The sequence below is a fragment of the Apium graveolens genome, chromosome 7 (genome assembly GCF_009905375.1).
Source record: "Apium graveolens cultivar Ventura chromosome 7, ASM990537v1, whole genome shotgun sequence".
Lineage (NCBI taxonomy): Eukaryota > Viridiplantae > Streptophyta > Magnoliopsida > Apiales > Apiaceae > Apium > Apium graveolens.
The window spans coordinates 81,892,692-81,916,363 of NC_133653.1; the positions used below are offsets into that span (position 1 = coordinate 81,892,692).

General features: G+C 36.5%; 1 protein-coding gene across 3 annotated transcripts; it reads right to left on the reverse strand.

Moving 5' to 3' along the window:
- Window positions 1-8,162: 8,162 nt before the first annotated feature.
- LOC141672426 (two-component response regulator ORR25-like) lies at window positions 8,163-23,288 on the reverse strand. Of its 3 annotated transcripts, none has more exons than XM_074479034.1 (14): window positions 22,824-23,288; window positions 21,715-21,884; window positions 18,418-18,547; window positions 18,149-18,247; window positions 10,837-10,983; window positions 10,511-10,714; window positions 10,345-10,425; window positions 10,191-10,267; window positions 9,583-9,972; window positions 9,332-9,397; window positions 9,159-9,242; window positions 8,909-8,974; window positions 8,758-8,811; window positions 8,163-8,623 (listed from the first exon to the last, which is right to left on the reverse strand). In XM_074479034.1, exons 5-14 carry the CDS (start codon window positions 10,901-10,903, stop codon window positions 8,456-8,458), a joined length of 1,257 nt encoding a protein of 418 aa, XP_074335135.1. In that variant the 5' UTR covers window positions 10,904-10,983; window positions 18,149-18,247; window positions 18,418-18,547; window positions 21,715-21,884; window positions 22,824-23,288; the 3' UTR covers window positions 8,163-8,455. The 3 variants fall into 3 exon arrangements, with proteins under 3 accessions (XP_074335135.1, XP_074335134.1, XP_074335136.1); XM_074479033.1 differs by having other exon boundaries at window positions 18,112-18,247; XM_074479035.1 differs by having other exon boundaries at window positions 9,159-9,188; window positions 18,112-18,247; window positions 22,824-23,287.
- Window positions 23,289-23,672: the final 384 nt, after the last annotated feature.

The window sequence follows — 23,672 nt, forward strand, 5'->3', positions numbered from 1 at the left end:
CCCATCGAGCAATCAACTTTGATGAGATAGCAAATGAGGAGGGGCTCAGAACGAATATTGAGCTAATTGATGAAGTCCGAGACCAGGCAGTGGCAAGAATGGAAAAATATAAGCAGAAAATAAGAGAGCACTTCAGCAAGAAGTCCCGGGTCAAAAACTTTCAAGTTAGAGACCTGGTACTTCGAGACACGGAAGCTTCAGACCCCACCAACATTGGAAAGCTAATGCCAAAGTGGGAAGGCCCATAAAAAGTCAAGGAAGTTCTAAGGCCAGGAACATACAAGCTCATAAACATGGATGAGTCTGAAGTACCGAATACATGGCATGGACTCAGGCTCAGAAAGTTTTACCAGTAGAAAAAGCAACCAAAAGCAACTAGAATTTGTAGCCTATGGCAAGCAACCAATCTATGATCCTATATCTTGTATGAAAAAATTTGCAAATCAATGAAAAGATTTTTCCTTTCCTAGAAAGTTATCACTTTTAAATTACCAGTTATGGAAGCAAAAAACAACCCGGGCACGTTCTCATACTCGGGTTAGAAGCAAACAACAAAAGCTACCACTATTTGCTTAGAAAAATTCTAAGTAAATGAAGCAATCACCAATCTGGGTTAGACATACCCATATTGAAAGCAAATTTAAAAGCAAAAAATAACCCAGATTAGCATTCAAATCCGGGTCACAAACAACCATTATGTACTTACATTTTCCAAGTACATAAAGCAAAAAAGCAAACGTCAACCCGGGTGGGTCTTATACCCGGATTGAAAACAAATTTAAAAGCAAAAAATAGCCCGGATTAGCATTCAAATCCAGGTTACAAACAACCATTATGTACTTACATTCCCCAAGTACATAAAGCAAAAAAACAAACATCAACCCGGGTGGGCCTTATACCCGGATTGAAAGCAAATTTAAAAGCAAAGAACAACCCGGATTAGCATTCAAATCCGGGATGCAAACAAACATTATGTACTTATATTCTCCAAGAAAATAAAGCAAAAAAGCAAACATTAATCCGGGTTCAACATACCCGGATTGAAAGCAAAATTAAAACCAAGTACATAAAGTAAAAAAGTAAGAATCAACCCGGACACTGTCCCATACCCGGACCAAACCCGATATGAACCCAGTCCGGCTTAGGGGCAATAACAAGGATCCGGATTGCTCAAAAAGGAAAAACAACAGATAAAAGAAAAGCAAACATTTTCTCTGAAGAAAGAAAATTTCAAAGAAGGAACAAATCTGGATTGACATCAGCCCGGAACAAATCCAAATATTACATATAGTTCAAATCAAAGTACGAAATCAAGAAATCCCAGAAATGAAATTACATGGGCTGGGCCCGAGAAGCTTTGCAAAGCTGGTCCGGATCTATAGGAAGCTGGGGCTCGGACCATCGTAGGGTTCCGGTTCACCTTGACCCTGCTCAACCGCAGCCTTTGCAGCAAGGAACTCCTGAATAAAGCTCTCCCAGGAAGCAAATGGGTCAGTTTTGATATGGCGCTCGGCAACTACCCAGGACCTGCACACCTCGGGAACCCCGGCCTGAGCAACCTCGAAGTCATAGACATCGCTGGCCTTGAACTCAGCAATGATAGCCTCCTTGTTCAAATTCTCTTTAGCAGCAAGCTCGGCCTTGAGCCTCTCCACTTCCTTGGCAATCCCCTCAGCCTGGGCCTCCGAATTCTTCAGTTTCTCGTTCAACCCGGCCTCCACAACCCGGAACCCCTCCCGGGCCTCCTCCAGCTCACCCCTCAGGGAATCAGAAAACATCTTCTCAGCTTTAGTCCGGTTGTTGGCCTCCTTGAGCTCAGTGAAGGCAACATCAGAGCAGATAGATATCGCACTCCCGAGCTGAGAAACAAAAAAAAAGAACATTATTACAAGCAAAAAGTGGATTGGGGGGCATAATCCGGAACTATGAGCATAGAAATTCAGAAGTTACCTGCCCCCATTGACCTGTGACCCTCTTCAAGGCAGCAGTCATATTATAACCCTCAACCTCCTCCCAACCTTCTTCAGAGGGGATACTGGACATGAACCCGGCTAGGTCGATTAGAGTTTTGGTGCCTATCTTCACGGCCTCTCCGTCGGGCCCTCGGCCATCCGAATCACATATAACCCGGTTGGAAACCACAGTTTTGCCCCGGGGTGGCTTATTCGGAACAAACTTTCTTTTCTTACTCGGAGGGCCATCACCGCCCGGAATCTCCTGAACCTCGGGCTTAGACTCATGGCCCGAATCCGGGATGTTCTAAGGGACGGAGGACTCGGCCCCTCCCTCAATATCTGCGGAGCCAGATCCGGGACCAGGGGCACCCTTGCTTGTCTTAAAGGTCAGCCCGAGAGTGTTGAAAGCAGCAGCATATGGGGAAGAAGACATGATTCTCAGAAAATCCCGGTTGAAATGAGGAAGACCTGTTGGAACAAAAGAAATAACCCAAGGTTAAATTCCGGATCAGGGGCAACAAATTTAGCCAAACATGTTAAAAGCAAACTGAAGCATGATCCGGATCATCAAGACGGGTGAGAGAGATCCGGATCAGAGACAACAAACTATATTCTACAAGCAAACTATACGTTGATCCGGATCATCAAGATGGAAGAAAGAGATCCGGATCAAAGTTAAAAAAAAAAAGAACATATAAAAACAGGTTAGACGCAAACTGGACCTTGATCCGGATTATCAAGTTAAGTGAAAGAGATCCGGATCAAGGGCAAGCATCTTATTCGCAATTAAAGGAAAACTTACAGCCAAGATTGAAAAGAAGCTTATGGTTCATGAATGTGTCCCGAGTCGGCTGAAACTCGAGAGAATCACAGAAACATCTAATCTGGGTGATAGCCCGGCCTTCAAGCACAGCCGGGTTAAACTTGGTTTGAACCCCTTCAGTAGTAAAGTAAGGGAGATAGGCCAAGTCATATCCCTTCAGAAGGATTATCTCACCATTGCAATACTTCAAAGAAGACTGGTGCATTATTGGCTTGGCTCTACCCGGGCCGTAACCACACTCCGAGGCCCGGAACCTGATCTCATAAAAAGGTTTCTGACTCGATTTGGAGAGAAAAAATCTGATGAAAAAGCTTCAAGGTGGGCAAGAATCCGGATTTGTTACAGCAAGCGATGAACCATGTCATCGACTTTATCCCATTCGGGGTGATTTGCATCGGGGAAATCCTGTACACGTGCTTACAGAGATGCTTGATAAACATCCAAACCGGGACAAAACCATCTTCTGGCCGATGATAGATCCTCTCATTGGGTTCTGGCCATCTCCACTCAATATCCGGAGTCAACTGGAAAGCAGCCCGGACCGCCTCATTCATCTCACCCGGATCAGCCTCAGAAAACGAGTCCTTCAACTGGTAGTGATCCCGGCTTATAGGGAAAGCAGAGAACATCCTCTCAAGAGCTTCCTGGTTATATACCCCGGGGTGACCGTCGGGCTGTCTATCATATCTAACCCGGCTATAATAGACCTCGTTTTCGATTTCGGTCGGCTTTTCAACAAAGTGATACTTAACATCTATCCAATACCCCTCGGGCGTGAAGGGAACTGAGCCCCCAGGCATTCTCTTATACCTGAACTTTGAGATTATCTCGGCGGAAGCAGGAACTTTCTTAACCATCTCTACCCGGATCTATTCTATACCAGATGAATCCGGGTCACTCTCCTCTCCAGAAAAGTTTGGGTAGCAGTTATAGACTTTCCTAGCCCGCTCCTTGATCCGGACCATATACCTATTATATACCTATTAAAATGAAGGTCAGTTAGTCTGGGCCCTACAGATTTTATTTGTCTTGCTAAGTGGTCCGGATCAGGTACGTTATGTTAATTTTATCATAACTTAATGATCCGGACCACCAATGCAAGTCCAACCCGGAAAAACATCAACGATCCGGATCATGTTAACTACAATCCACAAAAGCAAACCACCGTGGACCCGGATCTTGATGGCAAATACCCAGATCCGGATCCATAACAACAAAAAACTTAAAACAAAGCCCGTATACCCGGATCCCAACGACAAACACCCATGCCCGGGTCAAACACGGCCAAAAACAGCTTAAAAAACCCAAGTCATACAATTCTACCCAAAAAACACCCCCCCCCCCGATCCGGATCCTATACACTAGACCCGAAACCAGAGAAAAACCCTAACCCACAAACAGTTATTTCGAGAATCAAAAGGCAAAACATGCCACTTTTCACATATACATGTATATATTTCCATCAAGAACACGAAGAACACAATCAAAAACCCCAGAAAACACGAACACAAAACCCAATTTCCGTGCAAAAAACATAGCAAAGAAACCAAAAACTACAGATCCAAACAAATAAAACCACAAAACAACAACACCAACCATAAATATAACCACATAGGCCGATTTATACTCCCAAATCGCGAACGGAATATAAAACTCGAGCATGCATCAATTTCAAGAAAAAAGAAAAGGAATCAAAAAAGGAGACTAAAAAGGGGAGAGAAGAACTTACAAATCACGACCAAAACAAAAGGAACAGCGGCACGGCGACGGAAATCTCCAGCAAGAAACGTAAGACTTCGAAAGAAAAGGGAGATTGTTGGGCTTCGTTTATATCTTGTTTGTGAGATAAAAGAAAAATTGAAAGAAGAAGCAGGCTTTTTATAGGCCCTGAAGAATAAACATCCCCTGCCACGTGGCAGGGTACGGTTGGCTGACAGATCAGTTACAAAACCAAAAAGCAAAAAACCCCTTGGTTTGCCAATGAATTTATATTTGATATATATGAATATTAAAGCACATTTAAACCCCTCAATGATCGTGGGGCGGGATTATAGGGAGTAACTGCCCAAAATTCAAATTCGAAAGGGGGAAAATGAGCAAAGCCGTTTCAAAATCCCAAACTTTTCAAATTCCACAGCCCAGGACCCGGATCAATAGCAATAATCCGGATCATTGTCAACCAGATTCATTTTTAAAGCAACCATTCTACTTAATCCGGATTGGTATCCATTATACCAGATCCGGTTTGGGGGGCAACCAGGGGCAGAAATTTTTCTGACAACCATCTTACCTTAATCCGGATTGGCATCCATCACACCAGACCGGTTTGGGGGGCAACCAGGCGCACAAATTTTCCTGAAGCAACTTTTCTACCTAAATCCGGATTGGCATCCATCACACCAGATCCGGATTGGGGGGCAACCAGGGGCAGAAATTTTTCTGAATCAACTTTTCTACCTAAATCCGAATTGGCATCCATCACACCAGATCCGGATTGGGGGGCAACCAGGATCACAAATTTTTCTGAAGCAACTTTTCTACCTAAATCCGGATTGGTATCCATTACACCAGATCCGGAGTGGGTGGCAACCAGGATCACAAATTTTTCTTTACTAAGCCAAATATGCAACCCTACTCTACTCCCTCATCCAGAAATTCTGCATAAGGGAGTGGGGGGCAAATGATAGGGTACAAGAGACCCGGATAGGCGTCAACCTGGACTAAGGGGAGGCATGCTCAACCGACCTGCTAAGACCCCCCTCTCCCAGGCCAATCAAGCATAGGAGCGCAGGCCCGGGTCTATCCTACCCCCCGGATCCGGATCCGCCTGCATACCCGGACCCGGATCGGGGCCGAAACCACAGTTAGGGAGGTCTCAGCAGACACATCACATCCCACAACCCGCCAAGGAGGGGTACGTGGGCACGTGACTATGACAGCTATCAACAACCAACACCCCAGACAAGCACGACGCGTTTCAGAGGCCGTTAGGACACTCTGGAGGTGGTCCTCCCCTAGACACGTGTAAGCAATCTGCCCAAGCCAGGCGTCCTCCGCTCCCAAGATCCAACAGCCCAGATTTAGAGGTAACTACCCCTAAACCCTACCTTGGGGCTATATATACCCCCAAGACTGAAGGGTTTAGGGATTGGAAAATAATTTCTCTTGCACTCACACACTCTCATACACTCAAAACACACAGCAGAAATCACATATACACATCCACACACAAACACACAGCAGCCAGCAGCCTCTAAATGATATAAATATATATATAACTTCATCTTCTCCAAAGCCCGTTCTTATTCTTACACCGGAGGCGCCGTGGGAGCAAAACCCCCCTTCCGGTGTTGTTTTGCAGGCGCCCAACCTGCAGCTACACCTCTCCCACGCACAGAAGGTTCAGGAACGCCGTCGGACGGAGCCGCCCGCTCACCAGAGTTATCACTTTGAATATGGGCAGTGAATCAAGTCTTCAACATAACTTTTAGCATAGATCGGCTCAATACTTAATAAAATTGGTTTATTAAAACATCACACAAATATCATATTTAAGCCGAGTTATATAAAATAATATTTTGATCATTATAATAGGTCTAAGCGTGTTAAAATAAAATGTATTATATAATTTCCAAGTAAGTTATAAATAAATTATACCTAAAACACGTTTAACTATTTAATATAAACACATGCCTGGGACCAACTTATTCAAAAAACATTATTTTATATGAGCTAGTAGTTTTAAGAAATATATAAAATAAATATATATTAGAAGTAACTAAATAATATTCATTGATATCATCCATTTCGTGGATTAAAATAAAACTGATGTATACTAAATCTGAGCTAAATAAAATTAACTATATGCACCACTTTCTTACATCAAACCTAATATAATCTAGAAATTAAATTAAAAGATAATGGGTCGGTGACACGGGTTATGAGTTTGGCACATATTCGATGCCAAAATTAGCAACTTCACCTGCATCTTTTATGCATAAAATGCTATGCTAGACAACCTTTCTAGAATGCTCTAACTAGAGGTGGCCAATCGTGCGGGTTCGAACCGCACATTCGGGACCGGCTCGTACGGAAACCGTAAAATATTCGGCCCGATTCGGGCCGGTTCAAACCCGCACAACCCGCCGAAATAAGCGAACCGAATACGAATTTAATTTTAAAAAACCGGAACCGGCACTAACCCGCACGACCCGCACAGGCGAAGCCCGCGTGAGCCGCACGAACTGTGCAACCCGCACAGCCCGCACAGCCCGCACGGCTGTAGCCTGTAGCCTGTAGCCTGTAGTCTGTAGATGACTAAATGGAATCATGTCTTCCATGTGGATTATTTCAAAAGTAAAAGATAACCATGGAAGAAAAGAGGGACAAAGTTGTAATTTCACGTAGAGAGACTTTGCACACATTGAAATACAGCAGTGGGAAATGAAAAAGAAAGAAAGAAAAGGACATGAAAATCACAGTCAAAAACAGAAAGAGGGGTAGAAGAAGAAACAAACCATATAAAACCTCATCATCATCCAAAAAAACAAACAACACTCCATACCATTCTCAACTATAATATCCTATCTATTCTTAATGGCACAGCTGGAGAAGAAAAACAAAATATCAGAAAAAGCAATAAAACAACAACACCAACAAAAGAAAAGACCATGTCTTGAATTTTGTCATCATGTTTCCACTTTTACCCTTCTGCAACCCCCCAAAATATTCCCACCTTGATCAATTTCTTGTTCCCTAAACATACAATGTATTTGAAGTCTTTGTGGGCTTTTTGGGCTTTTGTTTTTTCCACATCAAAGCTAATTACAAGAACCTTCTAACAACCCGCACAACCCGCCTGTTCAACCCGCCAGCGAACCGCCCGCGAACCACCCGCGAACCGCCCGCGAACCGCCCGCGAACCGAGCCGAATACGGGTTACCGTATGTCAGCTCAACCCAGCCCGACCCGATTCGCTCGCCTCCCAGTGCCGGTTAAGTGTTCAATTTTTCCGGTTCCAACCCGCTTCCAACCCGGCCCGGACCGCCCGACCCGCACGGTTGGCCACCTCTAGCTCTAACAGAGCAAAAGTTCTACGTTGAGAGAAAAACATTATCTATCAAACATATGAAGGATGAATACACCAATATCAAGATAATAATGAAAAAAATATGATTTTTTTCTAAAATAACAATATCAATCTTTTTCTTCAGACCTAATTTAATGTCTCTTTTCAATAATGTCACAAACAAAAATGAGATAATATAAAAAAAAAATTGAAATGAAAATACGATTAGATTATAATTTATTAAGAAATGTACAACCACTAAACAGATTACAAGAAATATAAGAAAAAACAAAATTATTAGAAAGATATAAAAATATAAGAACATACTGAAGTTTATTGCTTATAATAGAATAGATGTCTTAAACCAATACAAATAGATCTTGTTTATAATAGTCTTGGAGGGGACAACTTGATTGGATGAAATCTTGCAAGCCAATCAGATGTAGCTTTCCACAAGTTCAATACACCGACAAAACTCAATTTAAAAAAAATAAAAATAAGACCACCACAACCCAAAAACTCCGAGGAATAGTACGAGTGTTGCATGCTTGGACCGCTCTTCACGAGAATCTTTCATTTGTCAACTATAAGCGTCACACTATTCATAGTTCAACGGTCTTTCTTCGGGTCATAATCAGCGTCATCATCACTGTCTACGGAGTTTTCATCATCATCGTCAATATCATCACCGAACTCATCAGCTACCCCAACATCCTTGTCATCAGCTATGTCAACGTTTATAATCACATCCTCCCAATAGTCCTCTCCGTCTTTCCCCTGAATAAATAACCGAACAAAGTCATTTTTTGATCAACAAAAACAGATGTAAGAGGAGCTAGATTGACCTGAGTTCAATTTATACTTTCCTAGGTTTGATTTGGGCCTATGAGAGAGTTATCTGGTGATAGTACCTCATTGTTGTTAAACCAGCATTGTTTATCAGTCAAACCTCCAGCACCAAGTTGCTGCACACACGTCATAAACATCATGAGCATATCGTTCCAACAATGTGACAGACTTCAATTCTCTAATGGAAAATGATATGCTAATAATTTCAGTTACCTGACCACCGTCGATGTTGTGTCGCTTGAAAAGGTTTGGAACACTCATTTGTCCAGCACCAAGTTGCTGCACACACACAAACATCGTATACATCACTTAACAAAATGTAACAGACTACAACACTATAATAGCAATGGAGCTATCTAATGTTCAGGACCGAAAATGTAGATACATAACTGAACTGGTTAATATAATTTATTTATCATTTCAATGGTGCTGAAAATAAATTTAGTCTGACCCAAATACTTACATATCCATTCACTGTTGAGGCATTTCCAAACTGATTTCCACCAAAAGAAATGTCAGTATTTGGATCACATTTCACAATTCTCAGCTACACAGTTTAAAAAAATATAAAATGGTCCAATATTGGAGAATACATATCGAACATGAAAGTACATATATGCATCATGCTACAGTTACCTGACCACCATTGATATTATGTCCATTGAAAAATATTGAATTAGTCATTTGTCCAACACCAAGTAGCTGCGCACACATAAAACTCATATACATCAATCCAACATATGTGAAACTCCAACCCTCTTGGTAAATAAATGGAGCTAATATTGTATTTATTTACCCCTGAGGTGCTACCCAATTAAAAAAAAACCTAGACAATGGTCCAATAGCATAAAATAATACGTCAAATTAATTAAACATACTTCAGTTACCTGACCACCGTTGATGTCATGTCCATTGAAAATGCCGTTGCTGCCCTGCCCGGCCATATTGAATGCTTGGGAGATGTTGTGTCCAGTGAAAATGCTATCTTTGCCCTGCCCACCCATATTCAATGCTTGGATAGAGTAAGAGTTATTATGACAGGGAGCAGTACCAGAAGTTCCAATATGATTTGCTGAGTTAAACATGTAATTTTTAGCTCCTCCACTTCTATAAGATGCCACCAAATTTCCGTTTCTTTTCTCACTTCTTAGTTGATCTATCAACATTAAGTGCGGATTTCCTGAAACAAAGCTTGAGTAACAATTAACATCGATCCAGTGTGAAGTTTCAAGGTCAGCACTCCCATCCAAAACGCGGTTAATGAACTGTCGATATTTCTGCATTTCACAATGTCCGGTCCATAATAATGAGGATATTACATGATTTATGCTTAACATTAAGTAATAGACATTCATATAATAATTAGTTCCACGCATCATATCTTGTTTTTCTTTAACCATCATCAGGTCATAACCTTATGCTATATGTGTAAAGTGAAAATATGCGTCTGACAGTAGATTAGATACAATTATATTGTTTGACATTATTCAGAAACCTGTAGGTGGCTTGCTACTTGTTCCCGACTAAGTTCTGGTACTTTCATAAACTCCATAATGGTTTTAGGGACAGCTTCTGCATAAAATTAACTTTGAAGATCATATATACAATTACAGATTGCAATTGAAATATGCATGATATATCGAGCTTACCATGATAACCAAGGACTAACAGAGCTTCCACGAACTGGGTATGGAGTCTATGTGTCCAGACAAATCTTTTAGCCCCCCTTGCTGTTTCAAAATCAACAATTCATTGTTATTATTACTGTAATCTATATATTAGTTACTAATATCTATGATGGCCAGGATTTCTCACCAATCAAAATATTGTTTGAAGAGAATGCATTGTGGCCGTCTGCATTTTCTTGAGATGTTCTATTGATACTATTACGTTTCCACCACACAGAAAACATCCAAATGTTCTTCAAATCCTCGGCCACTATAGGCTTTAGTAGGAAGTATTGTGCCCCACTTTGAATTCCATTGTACATAAGCTCCGGTGTGCTATCAGATGATATCACTGCTCAAAGTTAAAAGTTTATTAGTAACTCTGTAACTGGCACCAATTAAATTTATCATAATAAATATATAATACACATAAATGTACATAAACCCGTATGTACAGAGAAAGTTGGATCTCACGGATAACAGGTAAACAAAATTCTCGGTTGATCTGTCGCTGAAGTTCAATGCCATTCATGTGTGGCATATGTACATCACATAAAACGAGATCAAAAGGTCTAGCCCGCAGATTGCATAGAGCATCATAAGCATGATTTACCGCCGTCACTGAAATTAATATTACACAAAAACATTAGTGACTACCTACATGTATAAGACTACTATAAAATTTCTCTTGGTATATAATGTTTAGCAAAAATAATTTCTTTTTAATTATAATATGTAAGACCAAGAATTTCAAATAAGAGTATTCTAACCATATGTATATGTTGAGATGGTATATCGCCTTCCATATATATCCAATACGGAGGACTAGAAACATTAATTTTTTACTAAATGCCATATTTCGGGGAAATTGAAATCTAATAAGTCAATATCGATGAAAACAGATAATTCAAGTCCAGACGGTGACAACAGTTGCAATAAATATGTCAATAGTTCTAAAAGTATGTGAACAATCTTTACCACAAAATTCCATCGGACAACTAATGGACATATAAAATAATAAACAACCAAATGAATTAATTGGAAAAAAATTGTAATAGTAGAGTGTCGATCATAAAACCCCTCTACAATAAATATATTATTGTCGTTATTGAGACCCAATTACATTTATATATGATACAACAAAATTAAGTTTATCTAAATTCATAAAAGTCTCCATTTCTTCTATAACTATTTTCACAAACCAAATTCGGTACATAGTGAATAGAGAGGATAATCATGTTAGCTACATCAATCAATCAGAGATTATTTTGAGACAATTGTGTAAGAGTAATAAATTTGACGAAAAAATTTCCAATTCAATATAAAACATGTGTCGAAATTCAATACAAAATCTATGTGTATATGTACATTGTATGTATTTATTGTGGTATATTTGGGGAAATTCTCCGAGTTAGCAAGTTTAGCAAATAAGATGCACATATAACACACGAGTTATAGATCACACACAAAATTCCATATCAATAATAATAGTAGTATAAAAAGTTAAGAAGATTGCAGAAAAAACCTTCATAGCTCCATTTTTGCAAATATGTTTTCAGAATAGCTAAACATATGCTATCATCGTCTACCACCAAAATGTTAAACATTTTCTTCTTTGTAACTCTTACAAATTTTTAGTTGTTTCGGTGAGATGTATGTAAAGTGTTCGTTCAAAATTCTAAAAGATGTGTCTACTTATAGGCTATGGCTACAGGGTTGCAACATGATTAGCTTCTAGAGTCTTCTATTCTATAACAAAAGTATAGTATCCAAGATTAAAATAAAAAATAAAGAATATAATCCTAAATTAAAACATAAAACTATTTATTCGGTTTCTAGAGTCTTCTTATATTGTTCCCCCTGCTGTTTTGCATTGCTTTTGTTTTTGTCTTGGGTCAGCCAGCTAATCAGGTGGTTTATTCTTTTTTTCTTTTATATTATCTCATATTAGTAAAAAGATATTGACATCTCGGACGAATCATTGGTTCATCATCGTGCTAATATTTGATACACTTTTTATTAAAAACATAAATTGTACGTGCAACAATCATCTCAAACAAAAAGGTTAATGATATCTGATAACATAATCACATCATACAAATACAATAGATTTTCCTAGACTAAAAATATTTGACTAATGTATTGCTAGAACTACATAATCCAATAGATATTGTCAAATTAAAACATATCCAACTAAAGACTCATTCTACATTGTTAGGTCCGAAATGAGTTACAGAGGGGGTGAATGTAACTCTATTCTTTTTTCAAACTTTCTTTTGCAAAAATTAAAATCAAGAACAAAGTTACGAAAAGATAACGAATAACAAATAAATACCGGGGTAAATAACTTTATTCAAGAATATAAACCTCGAAGGGTGCTTACATCCACGACTATGAACTAGTTGCTATGAAATACAATGACAAATGAATGTAAATCACTATATTGAGACTACCAATAAACAATACAATCTCTCTCAATCATCACTCAATATAGCTACAAGATGTGTAAGATTTGATGTGTATGTATAATACGCAATTCTTTAATGAATACTCAAGGTTTGAAGCTCTTCACCTAAGAATACACAACTGATCTCAAATTTCTTCTCTCTAGTGTTATTAGATCTGAAAAATGTGTTTCACCAACAAAAATAGTGTTGTTGTAAATGTTCTTGTGGCCGAGAATAATCTAGTATACGAGGTTTCTTGTGCTTCACTCATTTTAAATTGCACACTTTCGATGGCACAATGAAGACTGTCAATCCACACTTTCTTTTCATAGACAGTGGATCAAAATTATTGATTCCATAGTCAGTCCTTCAAGAGTGTTGATATAGTTTGCATGAAGAATTAGAAAACCGAATGAAGCAACCAAAGCTTTAATTGTAGATTTCCTAGGCTCCTTCAGGATTGTTGATAGCTTCAACAAGTGTAAGAATGTTGACCGCTCCTTTTTCTTTAGACTATCAATAGGTTTTGTGAGGTTTGAACATTGTCAAACCATGTTTTTTTTCAAAGACCGGTGAACATGCTAGTCATTAGATAAATATTGTCGATCAAGCTATTTATCTTGATACTGTCGATAGAATAACGAGGCAAGAGTGTCGACTTCCTTAAGCTCCAAAAACCGCTCTCCAATTTTACTAGCCTAGCAATACGAAAGTTACTATGCGAAGGATACTAGGAAGCACCGACACTCCAAAAAGGATGCCGTATGCGTGTCGGACACGGCCGACATGGCGACACGGCTGAGTACGTGTCCGACACGCCACATGGCGTGTCGACAGAAAAAGGCAACCGATACGCGACCGACACGGGTTCGACACGCGACCGACACGGCCCATATAAAAATGCCCAAAATCATCTTAAAAAATCCCAACAAAATCTTTTTTTAAAAGCCCAAACCATCTTATATTAACCCTAATTTTGTGTCTCTCTGTCTCTTATAACCTCCCCTCTTCATCTTTTATAACCCTATATATATACAATCAAATGTATACATACATCTATATATATATAACACATATAAAAATATTTTTTATATTTTTATAACTTTTTTTTGCCGTGTCCCGTATCCGGGACACTTTGATAATTGACGAATCCCCGTGTCCCGTGTCGCCGTATCAGTGTCGGTGCTTCCTAGTCAAGGATACAAATTTATGAATGTATATTTTACATACCGTGCGCATTAGTCTACATAGTTAGATACCATTCAATTAATTTTTCAAGAGTTTTAGACGTGTAAAATGTCAAAAATATTATTTTTAAAAAAAACAAGTGACATGAGTATCATTTTAGAAATTTTGGCCAATATATCAACCTATTACGCAATTTTAAATATACGCATCTCAATTTTAAGTTATAGGTCGTGTTCATATCGAGTCATGTCATAAGTATTAAATTAGATTTAGACTCAAACACGACAAGTGAATTTGTTAACCAGCAAAATCTTGACAGGTTACTCGACCTGCTAACCCTTTTATATGATAAATATAAATATTTTATCTATTAGTTACATAAATATTTAAATTATTTTATAAATATAATTGTATAAAATACTTGATCAATTATTATACTTGTGTTTCTAAGTCTCGAGTTAGTTTGTGTAGGAAAATGCAATCGTGTTTATTGATCAATTGAAAGACATACATTTATCCTATTATACTCAAAAGGCAAAATATTTAAAGTTTTGTTATTAATATTATGACATGTAGTTGATCACGTAATTCCTAATTATTGAATTTTTTAAATCATACTGATGATAATCGTTAACTGATACTAAACGTTGTTATTATATAGAGTAATTTAAGAAGTATCCACTTATTTGATTGTTTTCTAAAATTAATATTAAATAATAAATAATAAATATTTGAAACAACCGTGCATTGTACGGGTTAGAGGCGAGTATAAACTTATGCAATATAAATATAAAAAATTAAACCATATTATTATTATGATTATAGGATCATCTTAATATTATATATATATATATTAATACAATTATTTAAAAAAAACGACTATGCCATTCAGGTCCAAAGCATTGACCCTTAACTCATTTTTTATCATGTCAATTTTTAACCCGACCCATTTAATAACAAATTTAACTCGTAAAATTCGAGTCGAGTCCGTATCACATTAGCAAGTTTGATCCGATCTTAAAAGCTCAACGAAAATGGATATCAATAATACACATTTAAGACAAATAGGTATAATTTTGATTTATCCATGGATTGTCGACTGAATTTAATCCGGAATGCAATAGATTGTCAATTTTTTAAGCTTGTGGTTCTTTGTCACTTAAACCATCATCATTTTGCTCCACATATATTCTTCAACCCTTGCTTGAATTCCTTGCATTGCTTCACGAACAACTAACGCCTAGTGCCACAGTCAGGTTCACAAACGACTAGCTTTGCTCATATTTTTCGTTGTTCTTGTTAAGTCGGCAACTCTATATTGATATTCCATTGAAATCTTGTAGTCTTTATACTAAATTATCTATAGTTGTGTGCATCTAATATCTTTAACCTCTTATTCCACTATTTCTTGAACATATAATTAATTCATTTGGTGCTCAGTTGAAGACTTTTCCAAACTAATCCGGATTTCTGCATTCTTGAATAGATTTTTGTGAACTAGGTATTATTTGCAAGTTATATTCTATTATTGAGTTAACTTGTACAGCTTTGACCTTGCTCAACAATATCCACTTATTTGATTGTTAATCCTAGCAAACAAATCCAACAAGGAGAGCAACAATTTCCTCAAGGTGCAAGGGTGTCGGTCAGTTTCACGGTGCTTCTCTCCACTCAAAACTCAAAACATTCAAGTGTACCTGAGATAAGTTTTCTTCCACCTTCTAACGATGGAAACTCTTGGTCAAGAGATCCATAAATGTTCCTTCTGGGAAAGGACATAAGAGTCCTAAGGGTTAAAATATCTATAATTATTTTCCATTCGGCGGTTGGGATACAAAGTGGTACCGGGGGTCTAAGGTTCATCCACTAGGATTTTATCTCATTCTTCGTGTGTAGTTCATAAGTTTGTTGTGCCATTTTGTCTCTGCATCAAATGGTATCAAAAGTTTAGGTTTTCTTCTTTGATATCTTAATTTTTGGGAAATCTTGGATTTGGAAAAAGAAAAAAAATTATTGTACATCACCAGAAAATAGCATTCATTGTTGAAGTACTGTTTGATTTCTTCATTGTAGGCAGATCTTGGATTTTGTTAAAGAAAAAATTTATTGTACATCGGAAATTACTATTCACTGTTGAAGTATTGTTCATCTTGAAAATATTGTTCATCTGAGAAATTACTCACACGTTTATTGCTAACCAGAAGCAAGTAAAATCAAATTCGAAATCAACTCTAGAGGAAAAATAAAGACACGTAAAGAGGAGGTTCTTATTGTGGTAGAAAGATAGGAGGTAACCCTAATATTTTATGGAAAATCACAATATGGTATCACTGAAATTAAATATTGTATAAATTTGGTCCTGGGATTTAGAGAAAATTCCATTTACCTGTATTTCTAGAATTTGACAGTTAGTTTGACTCCTGCAGCTTCTGATTTTTGACATTCCAGCCCTTGCAACTTATGTATTCTACTTAATTTATGTTGGATATGCATATATTTTGCAATTAAAAAAGTAAAATATAATATTTCTTTTTCTTGAAGAAGGATGTGATATAGTGCACTTTATTGAGTCTATGTTTGTCGGTGTGAACATAGGTTACTCGGGTATAAGCTTACGTTGAAGGAGTTACATAATAACATCTTGAACTTAAAAGGTTTGAAAAAAGGTAGAAATTTTAGTTGAGTAAAGAGGAACAAATGTACACGCAAGGAATAAAAGAGAATTCTTGAGATTCTTACATCTCAACCTCAACATCTTGTACATTTCGAGAAGAAAAGTGTCCAAGGGGAAATGGAAGCCTATTGAAGTGCAAATAAAAAATAATAGTTTCACAAGGATGATGTGATCATACCAAATTTTAGTTGCAATTAACATGTTGATAAAGATTTTTTTGATGAAAAATCTAAGGTGGAGCAAGTTTGCTTGTTGAACAAAAGCAAGTAGATGATGATATTATTGAGATTGAGCATATCAAAATTATCATTCCGAATTATCTGTCAAAACCTCCTTCACTTGCTACTCAAGTTTTATAGTTATTTGCATCTCAGACATTCTTCTTCAAGTGGGAAGATTTTTTCTTTGTTCTAGCTCAATCATGAATGGTTGTTCTTGCATTCTATAAGACTCATGATTGAGTTTTCTGTGACAAGAGGACAATGATGAGAAACAGTGTTGGAAAATATTCATACATATTATTAATACGTTTTATGTATTTACTTTAAAAAGAATTAAAATACTTGTTTGTATATTTTATATATGGGGATAGTAGGTTATTAAACATTTAGTAGGGTACAAAATAAACTCAATCGTTATCGAGCCTTAGACCATTAGGTTATAAATAAGGTCCGCATTATCTATATAAGCCTTGCAATCTCCATATTATTGCTATTATTATTAGACTTGATTATCATATTATTATTGAATATTAAAATAAAGTACCTTTTAGATAGATATTAAAGTATTGAATATTCTTCAAATTATATCTAATGGTTCTTATCCAACTGTTTTAAAAGATCTAACGGTTGTTGTTTTATTGTTGATTGACCAAAATTACTACCTACAAACTACACAAGATGAAGTTTGCTTATTATTTATCTTATTATCAATTAGTATACATAGATATCTTAACCAAAATGTCAGAAACTTGGGTTGCTATAAGGTGCTAATTGTTCACTTTCAGCATAAACTTGGGTAGTTGGAGAGTGCAATTTGGGTTGATGTACTAATTGTTCACTTTCAATCTTTTGGTAGAAGAAGTCCAATGTCGAAATAAGCAAAGTATGCTGTTCAAATCTACTTCTAGCCTAGAACAGATTATCCTATACTTCTCCTAATAACGTCACTATAGAAATTCGTGAATATCAAGAATTGACTTTGCTTGAACAACAAATTAGAAATTTATATATCAGAGCAATTTATTTTGGTTATAAGCTGATATGATGTCAACTCAGATAAGAATTACAATATGCAATGGACAGTGGATTAACATAAACATTAAACATACAAGAAAACATTAGATTTTGTATACAGCTACAGAAGTTATTTATTAAGAAATTCATGGTTTTATTAGGCTTTTATCAAGTATATAAAATTACTAAAATAACATAAAGGTACCTTGTTATTAGGTAATAATGTACGATCCACCTGGTACCTTGTTATACTTGTATGGATTTGTTGCAGAGAGTATAAACTCCCTATGCACGGACTTCCTTAGCCATCCATAAACAGTTGTAAACAATAATAAGGCAAGCTGCAATTTATTAAAATATCAGTGTAAAAGAAGTATTAATATATCAAGTAAAGTTACACGATGTGATCAGTCCAGACTAAACCAAATAAATATATTAAATTTCAAGCAGCGTTTAATTTATTATCTAGCATTATTCCAAATATGTCAAATGCGGATAATTGATATAGCACCTTCTGCAGCCATGACTTCCAACAGAGTTCTAGTACCAATAATGTTATTATTATAGTACTATGCAGGTTTCACAGACATTCACAAAATGCTTCTTATCCAGCAGCAGGGTAAATACTAAGGCCATCTAACCTGCAGAAGCACAAGGGTAATTGATGATTAGAAGAAAGTTTAATATAATAAGAATTTTAATAGTTCACTTTTCAGGTATATGTTAATCAAAGACTGTTAAAGATACAATCTATAATATTCTGTTCCCTATAAATGGGGAAACAAGCTGTATAATTGATACAGTTAGATTAATTATAGGCTGACTTGGTTATACACAATCGAAGGTAGTTATTACTGAACATTTGGCACTTATTACAAAATATTCTCTTGTCTATACAAAGCCAATATAAAAGCATCATTCTTCTTGAATAATATACAGAGTACTACAAAAAAAGGGTACAACTGCTATCATCCTCCTACTCGTCGTATGTATGTCACATTCGACGTTACATTCAATGAAGAACAGCCTTTTTATCCCAATAATCCACTTCAGGGAGGAAATGTGAGAGATGTTTCTAATTGGAATAATTGTCTTCCTAAGGCTATTCCTGAGATCTCAGAACATGATACAAGTCTAGTTGAGCAACTACCACCATCTCAGTTGTCTAAAGCTAAGAAAACCTTAGTTTACTCTCTGCAACGAAAGAATCATCAAGAAATACAGTCAACTGCTGCTCCAACATCATGAGTCTAACCTAGAGAGTAATGCCAATGTAAGTGATCACTCTCTTGTCCCTGTTGCATCTGATTTTCCTATTAATGAGCCTTTAGGTATAAATGGGCATGACCTTGAGCTACCAATTGCAAAATGAAAAGGTGTTCGAACTTGTACTCAACATCCAATGTCCAAATATGTGTGCTACAGCAGATTAGCCCCCCACTATAAATCTTTCCTGGCCAAAGTTGATCAAGTAGTAATTCCAAAAAATATTTGGGAAGCGCTAACACACAAAGAATGGAGGAAAGCAGTGTATGAAGAAATTGGGGCACTAGAAGCTAACAAAAACATGGTCTGTAATCAAGAAACCCGCGAATAAACATTTGGTAGGGTGCAAATGGTTATTTACAGTGAAACACAAAGCTGATGGAACAATAGACCGATATAAAGCAAGACTGGTAGCGAAAGGGTTCACTCAAAAATATGGTGTGGACTACAATGAGACATTTTCCCCAATTGCAAAATTAAACACAGTGAGAGTTGTACTATCCATTGCAGCCAATATTGACTGGCCCTTACAACAACTATATATTTAGAATGCTTTTCTTAATTGATATTTGGATGAAGAAATTTTCATGAAAATTCCTCTAGGTTTTGAAAAAGATATGGAACAGGAAATGTCTTTGTCTGCCGCCTGAAAAAATCTATCTGCGGTTTGAAACAATTTCCTTTGGTTTTGGTCTGGTTTAAAAGGTTTAAACAAGTGCTGCAAAGGCACGGATACAAACAGGCTCAATCAGATCACACCTTATTCATCGAACACTTAACTGAAGGTAAGAAAAGTATCCTCATTGTCTATGTTGACGATATGATAATAACAGGTGATGATCATAGAGCAGGAAACCTTAAAGATGTGTTCGCTAAGGAGTTTGAAGTAAAGGATCTTGGACCAATAAAGTATTTTCTAGGATTGGAAGTTGCAAGAACAAATTAAGGAATTGTAATATCTCAAAGAAAATATATTCTTGATCTTCTCAAAGAAACTGGAATGAGTGGATGTAAACCTGCGGCAACACCTGTTGAACCAAAAAGCAAGTTTAAACAAGTGAAAAATGGAAATCCAGTTGACAAAGAAATGTACCAACAATTGGTGGAAAAATTGATCTATCTTTCTCGTACAAGGCCTGGCATTGCATTTGCCGTGAGCCTGGTTAGTCATTACATGCATGATCCTCTAAAAAAACACTTGGAAGCTGTATAAACAATTTTGCGCTATCTCAAGAAAACACCATGGAATAGATTATTATTTAAAGGAATACTGATCGTAGTGTTGAAGCCTTTACAGATGCAGACTGACAGTATCAGTTGAAGACAGAAGTTCGATAACTAGGTATTGCACTAAGATCTGTGGGAACCTGGTCACTTGGATCATTTGGAGGAGTAAGAAACAATCAGTGGTGACTCGAAGAAGTGCTGAAGCAGAACTTAAAGCCCTTGCTCAAGGTATATGCGAGTTGATTTAGATTAAACGGTTACTTAATGAGTTAAAAATGCGAAAAACTGAGCCCCACTGAGGCTGTTCTGTGAAAGGAAATCAGCAATCAACATGGCACATAATCCGGTTCATCATGACAGAACGAAGCACGTTGAAATAGACACTTCATCAAAGAAAAGATCAAAGAAAAAGAATTATGTGTTGTGTATATTCCGAGCAGATTACAACAGGCTGAAATATTGACGAAGGGTTTGCCAACAGGATGTTATAATGAATTAGTTCACAAGCTCGGCATGTGGAATCTCTATGCACCAGGTCGAGGGAGGGTGTTGAAGATACAATCTATAAAATTTTGTTCATATTCAGTTTTCTATAAATAGGGAATCAAGCTGTATAATTGATATAGTTAGATTAATTATAGGTTGACTTAGTTATACGGTAGGTAGTTATTACTGAATATTTGGCACTTATTACCAAATATTCTCTTCTTGTCTGTACAAAGCCTATATAAAGGCATCATTCTTCTTGAATAATATATAAGAAATTCTGACTTCTACAAGGACACTTTTAAGATGTGAAATCAAAGTCAACAAGCCTTGTTTTATATCCTCTATAGCATACAACTTGTATTTATGTTTTATTAGTAAAAGGAGGATTGCTTTAGTCATCTTTTTCAGATGTCTGAGTTGGCACATCAAAAATATAGTATCCATCTGACATGCAAAAAAGCAAGTAAAATCAGCTGTTTATATTGTAGTCCAGGTGTTTCCAAAATGCCATAACAGTTTATAGGCTGTGGCCAGTTCCAAACCAGGATCTTATTATTATAACTCAATCAACTGTTTATTTCAAGTCCCAAAAGCACATAATCTATCAAAAAAGATACAGTTCTTGGCCAAATTGCTCAAATCCCGATTAATTAGAAGAGGTAGTTGAACATGTACTAGAACACAAATGATTTCTTTGCGCAGTATATATATTGTCCACTAATAAATTTCAGTCATTCGCAGCTTCAATATATAAATAGCCAGCACAATTAATTTGTAAAATACAAGCACTGGATTCTTGCAGACATAGAGAAACTAGTAGACTAACCTTGTTAAGAGAAGATTTTGGCCAATTTTACATTAAATTTGATCACAAGTTTTCTGTCATCATCGTCACTGGAAAGTCATTTCAATTCATTGATGAACCATCCCTATCCTTCCTCTGTTCATGGCTAGTTCAAGCCAAAAATCTTTTGAGCCAATAGAAGCCATCCAGCACTATTATATATCCAATGACAATTTCGTGTCTATTAGTTTAGCATATGTTGCTGCATGTTGCCTAAAAAATTGACAAGACTCTGCATCACTGAGTTCAATTACCTTATGCCTTGGCTTCACATTTGAATCCATAATATGTTAATTTCTATTTGCTAATCTTATTATGCTACACTGAAACAAAATTACCTTCTGAAACTTCTAGTGGTTTTCTTGGGTCGTCCATATTGTTAACAATCAGAACTTTTATCAAACTAATTCTAGCTCTATCATCACAATTAGTACAACATTGTCTGAGTCTAAAAGTAGTAGGCCTTTTTTCTGTTAACATACTACCGAACACACAAATTAACACTAAATCCAAATATCCAAGAATAATATATAAGCTAATACAAATTAAGTCCTTGCTTATATAGTAAAACAAGTACTGTTTAAGTACACTGGTGGAGAGACATATGAGTTTACGGGGTCCAAAACACTCCCAATCCTATTATGGTAAACCCAATTATAAAGAGTATTAGTTTATCAATCCTTGATGAGTGATACAATCCATCACGCATGCAGACCTGGAGTTTTCTCATAATGTAATTTGTGTAAATTAAAGTGGAGTTTCTTGACGGACTTAGTTTAAAATGGTGAGCGTGTATATATTGGCATGCTCTGTGTCAGATAATGTTATGCAAATTGCATAACGATTGAACTCGAGTACATGCAGAAAAAAACAATCCAATAGAAATCAAGATAATATTGAATTGTTAACGTTAAATCACCCGAACAAATCACAAATATATTATCATTTGTTTTAGATGAACAATACCAAAACCATTCGATCAATCAAAAATAAACATTCAATCATAAGAGAGGAAAATCAAAATTGGGAAAAATATAGTACTTGAAAACTAGAAAACTCAAATATAGCATTAGAATTAACGGGAAGCTTACCGATACATATAGCAGCAGGGTCCAATTCAACCAATGGATAAGCGGGTTACGGATGCATACAAGTGACCTACTGTAAATCATACGACAAAGGCCAAATACAGCAGTGGAACAATTTTAAAACAAAAGTTAATAAAAAAACCAAAAATCAAAATAAGTTGAAAAAAGTACATGGCTGCTAACATTTAACTTCAACTTATCCTTCAACTTATTGGCAAATTTGATTTATAAGCTCAGTCGACAACTACACGTCGATAATTTATTGACTTATAAGGGAATGAATGAGTAACTTATTTTGTATAGCCAAACATGCCCTAAGTATATTCTATAATAAGTAGTATTTAATTGACTTATGATCACAAATGAATTTGAAACCCAAATCAAAACGGTTAAAATCGATAGAAACTGAACTGTTAATAACTCAAACGAAATCGAAAAATTACAGGACATGTTTTCATTGATTATGTCCTAAGGAGCAATAGTCAAAACGACACTAAGAAGGTTACAAGAAATATAAGAAAAAACAAGATTATTAGAAAGATAGACTGAAGTTTATTGCTTACAATAGAATATATGTCTAAGACTTGGATCCTTAAACCAATACAAAGGGATCCTATTTATAGTAGTCCTAGAGGGGACAACTTGATAGGATAAAATCTTAGAAGCCAATCAGATTTAAACACGTGTAAGGATATATTATCTTTACAAGATAATAATATCTCTTTCCACTTAATACACACCACACCTTTTATTTTACATACACACCACACATTTTATTTTGATACACACCACACACTTTATTTTACATACACACCACACACTTTATTTTACAAGCATAATAATTTATTTATA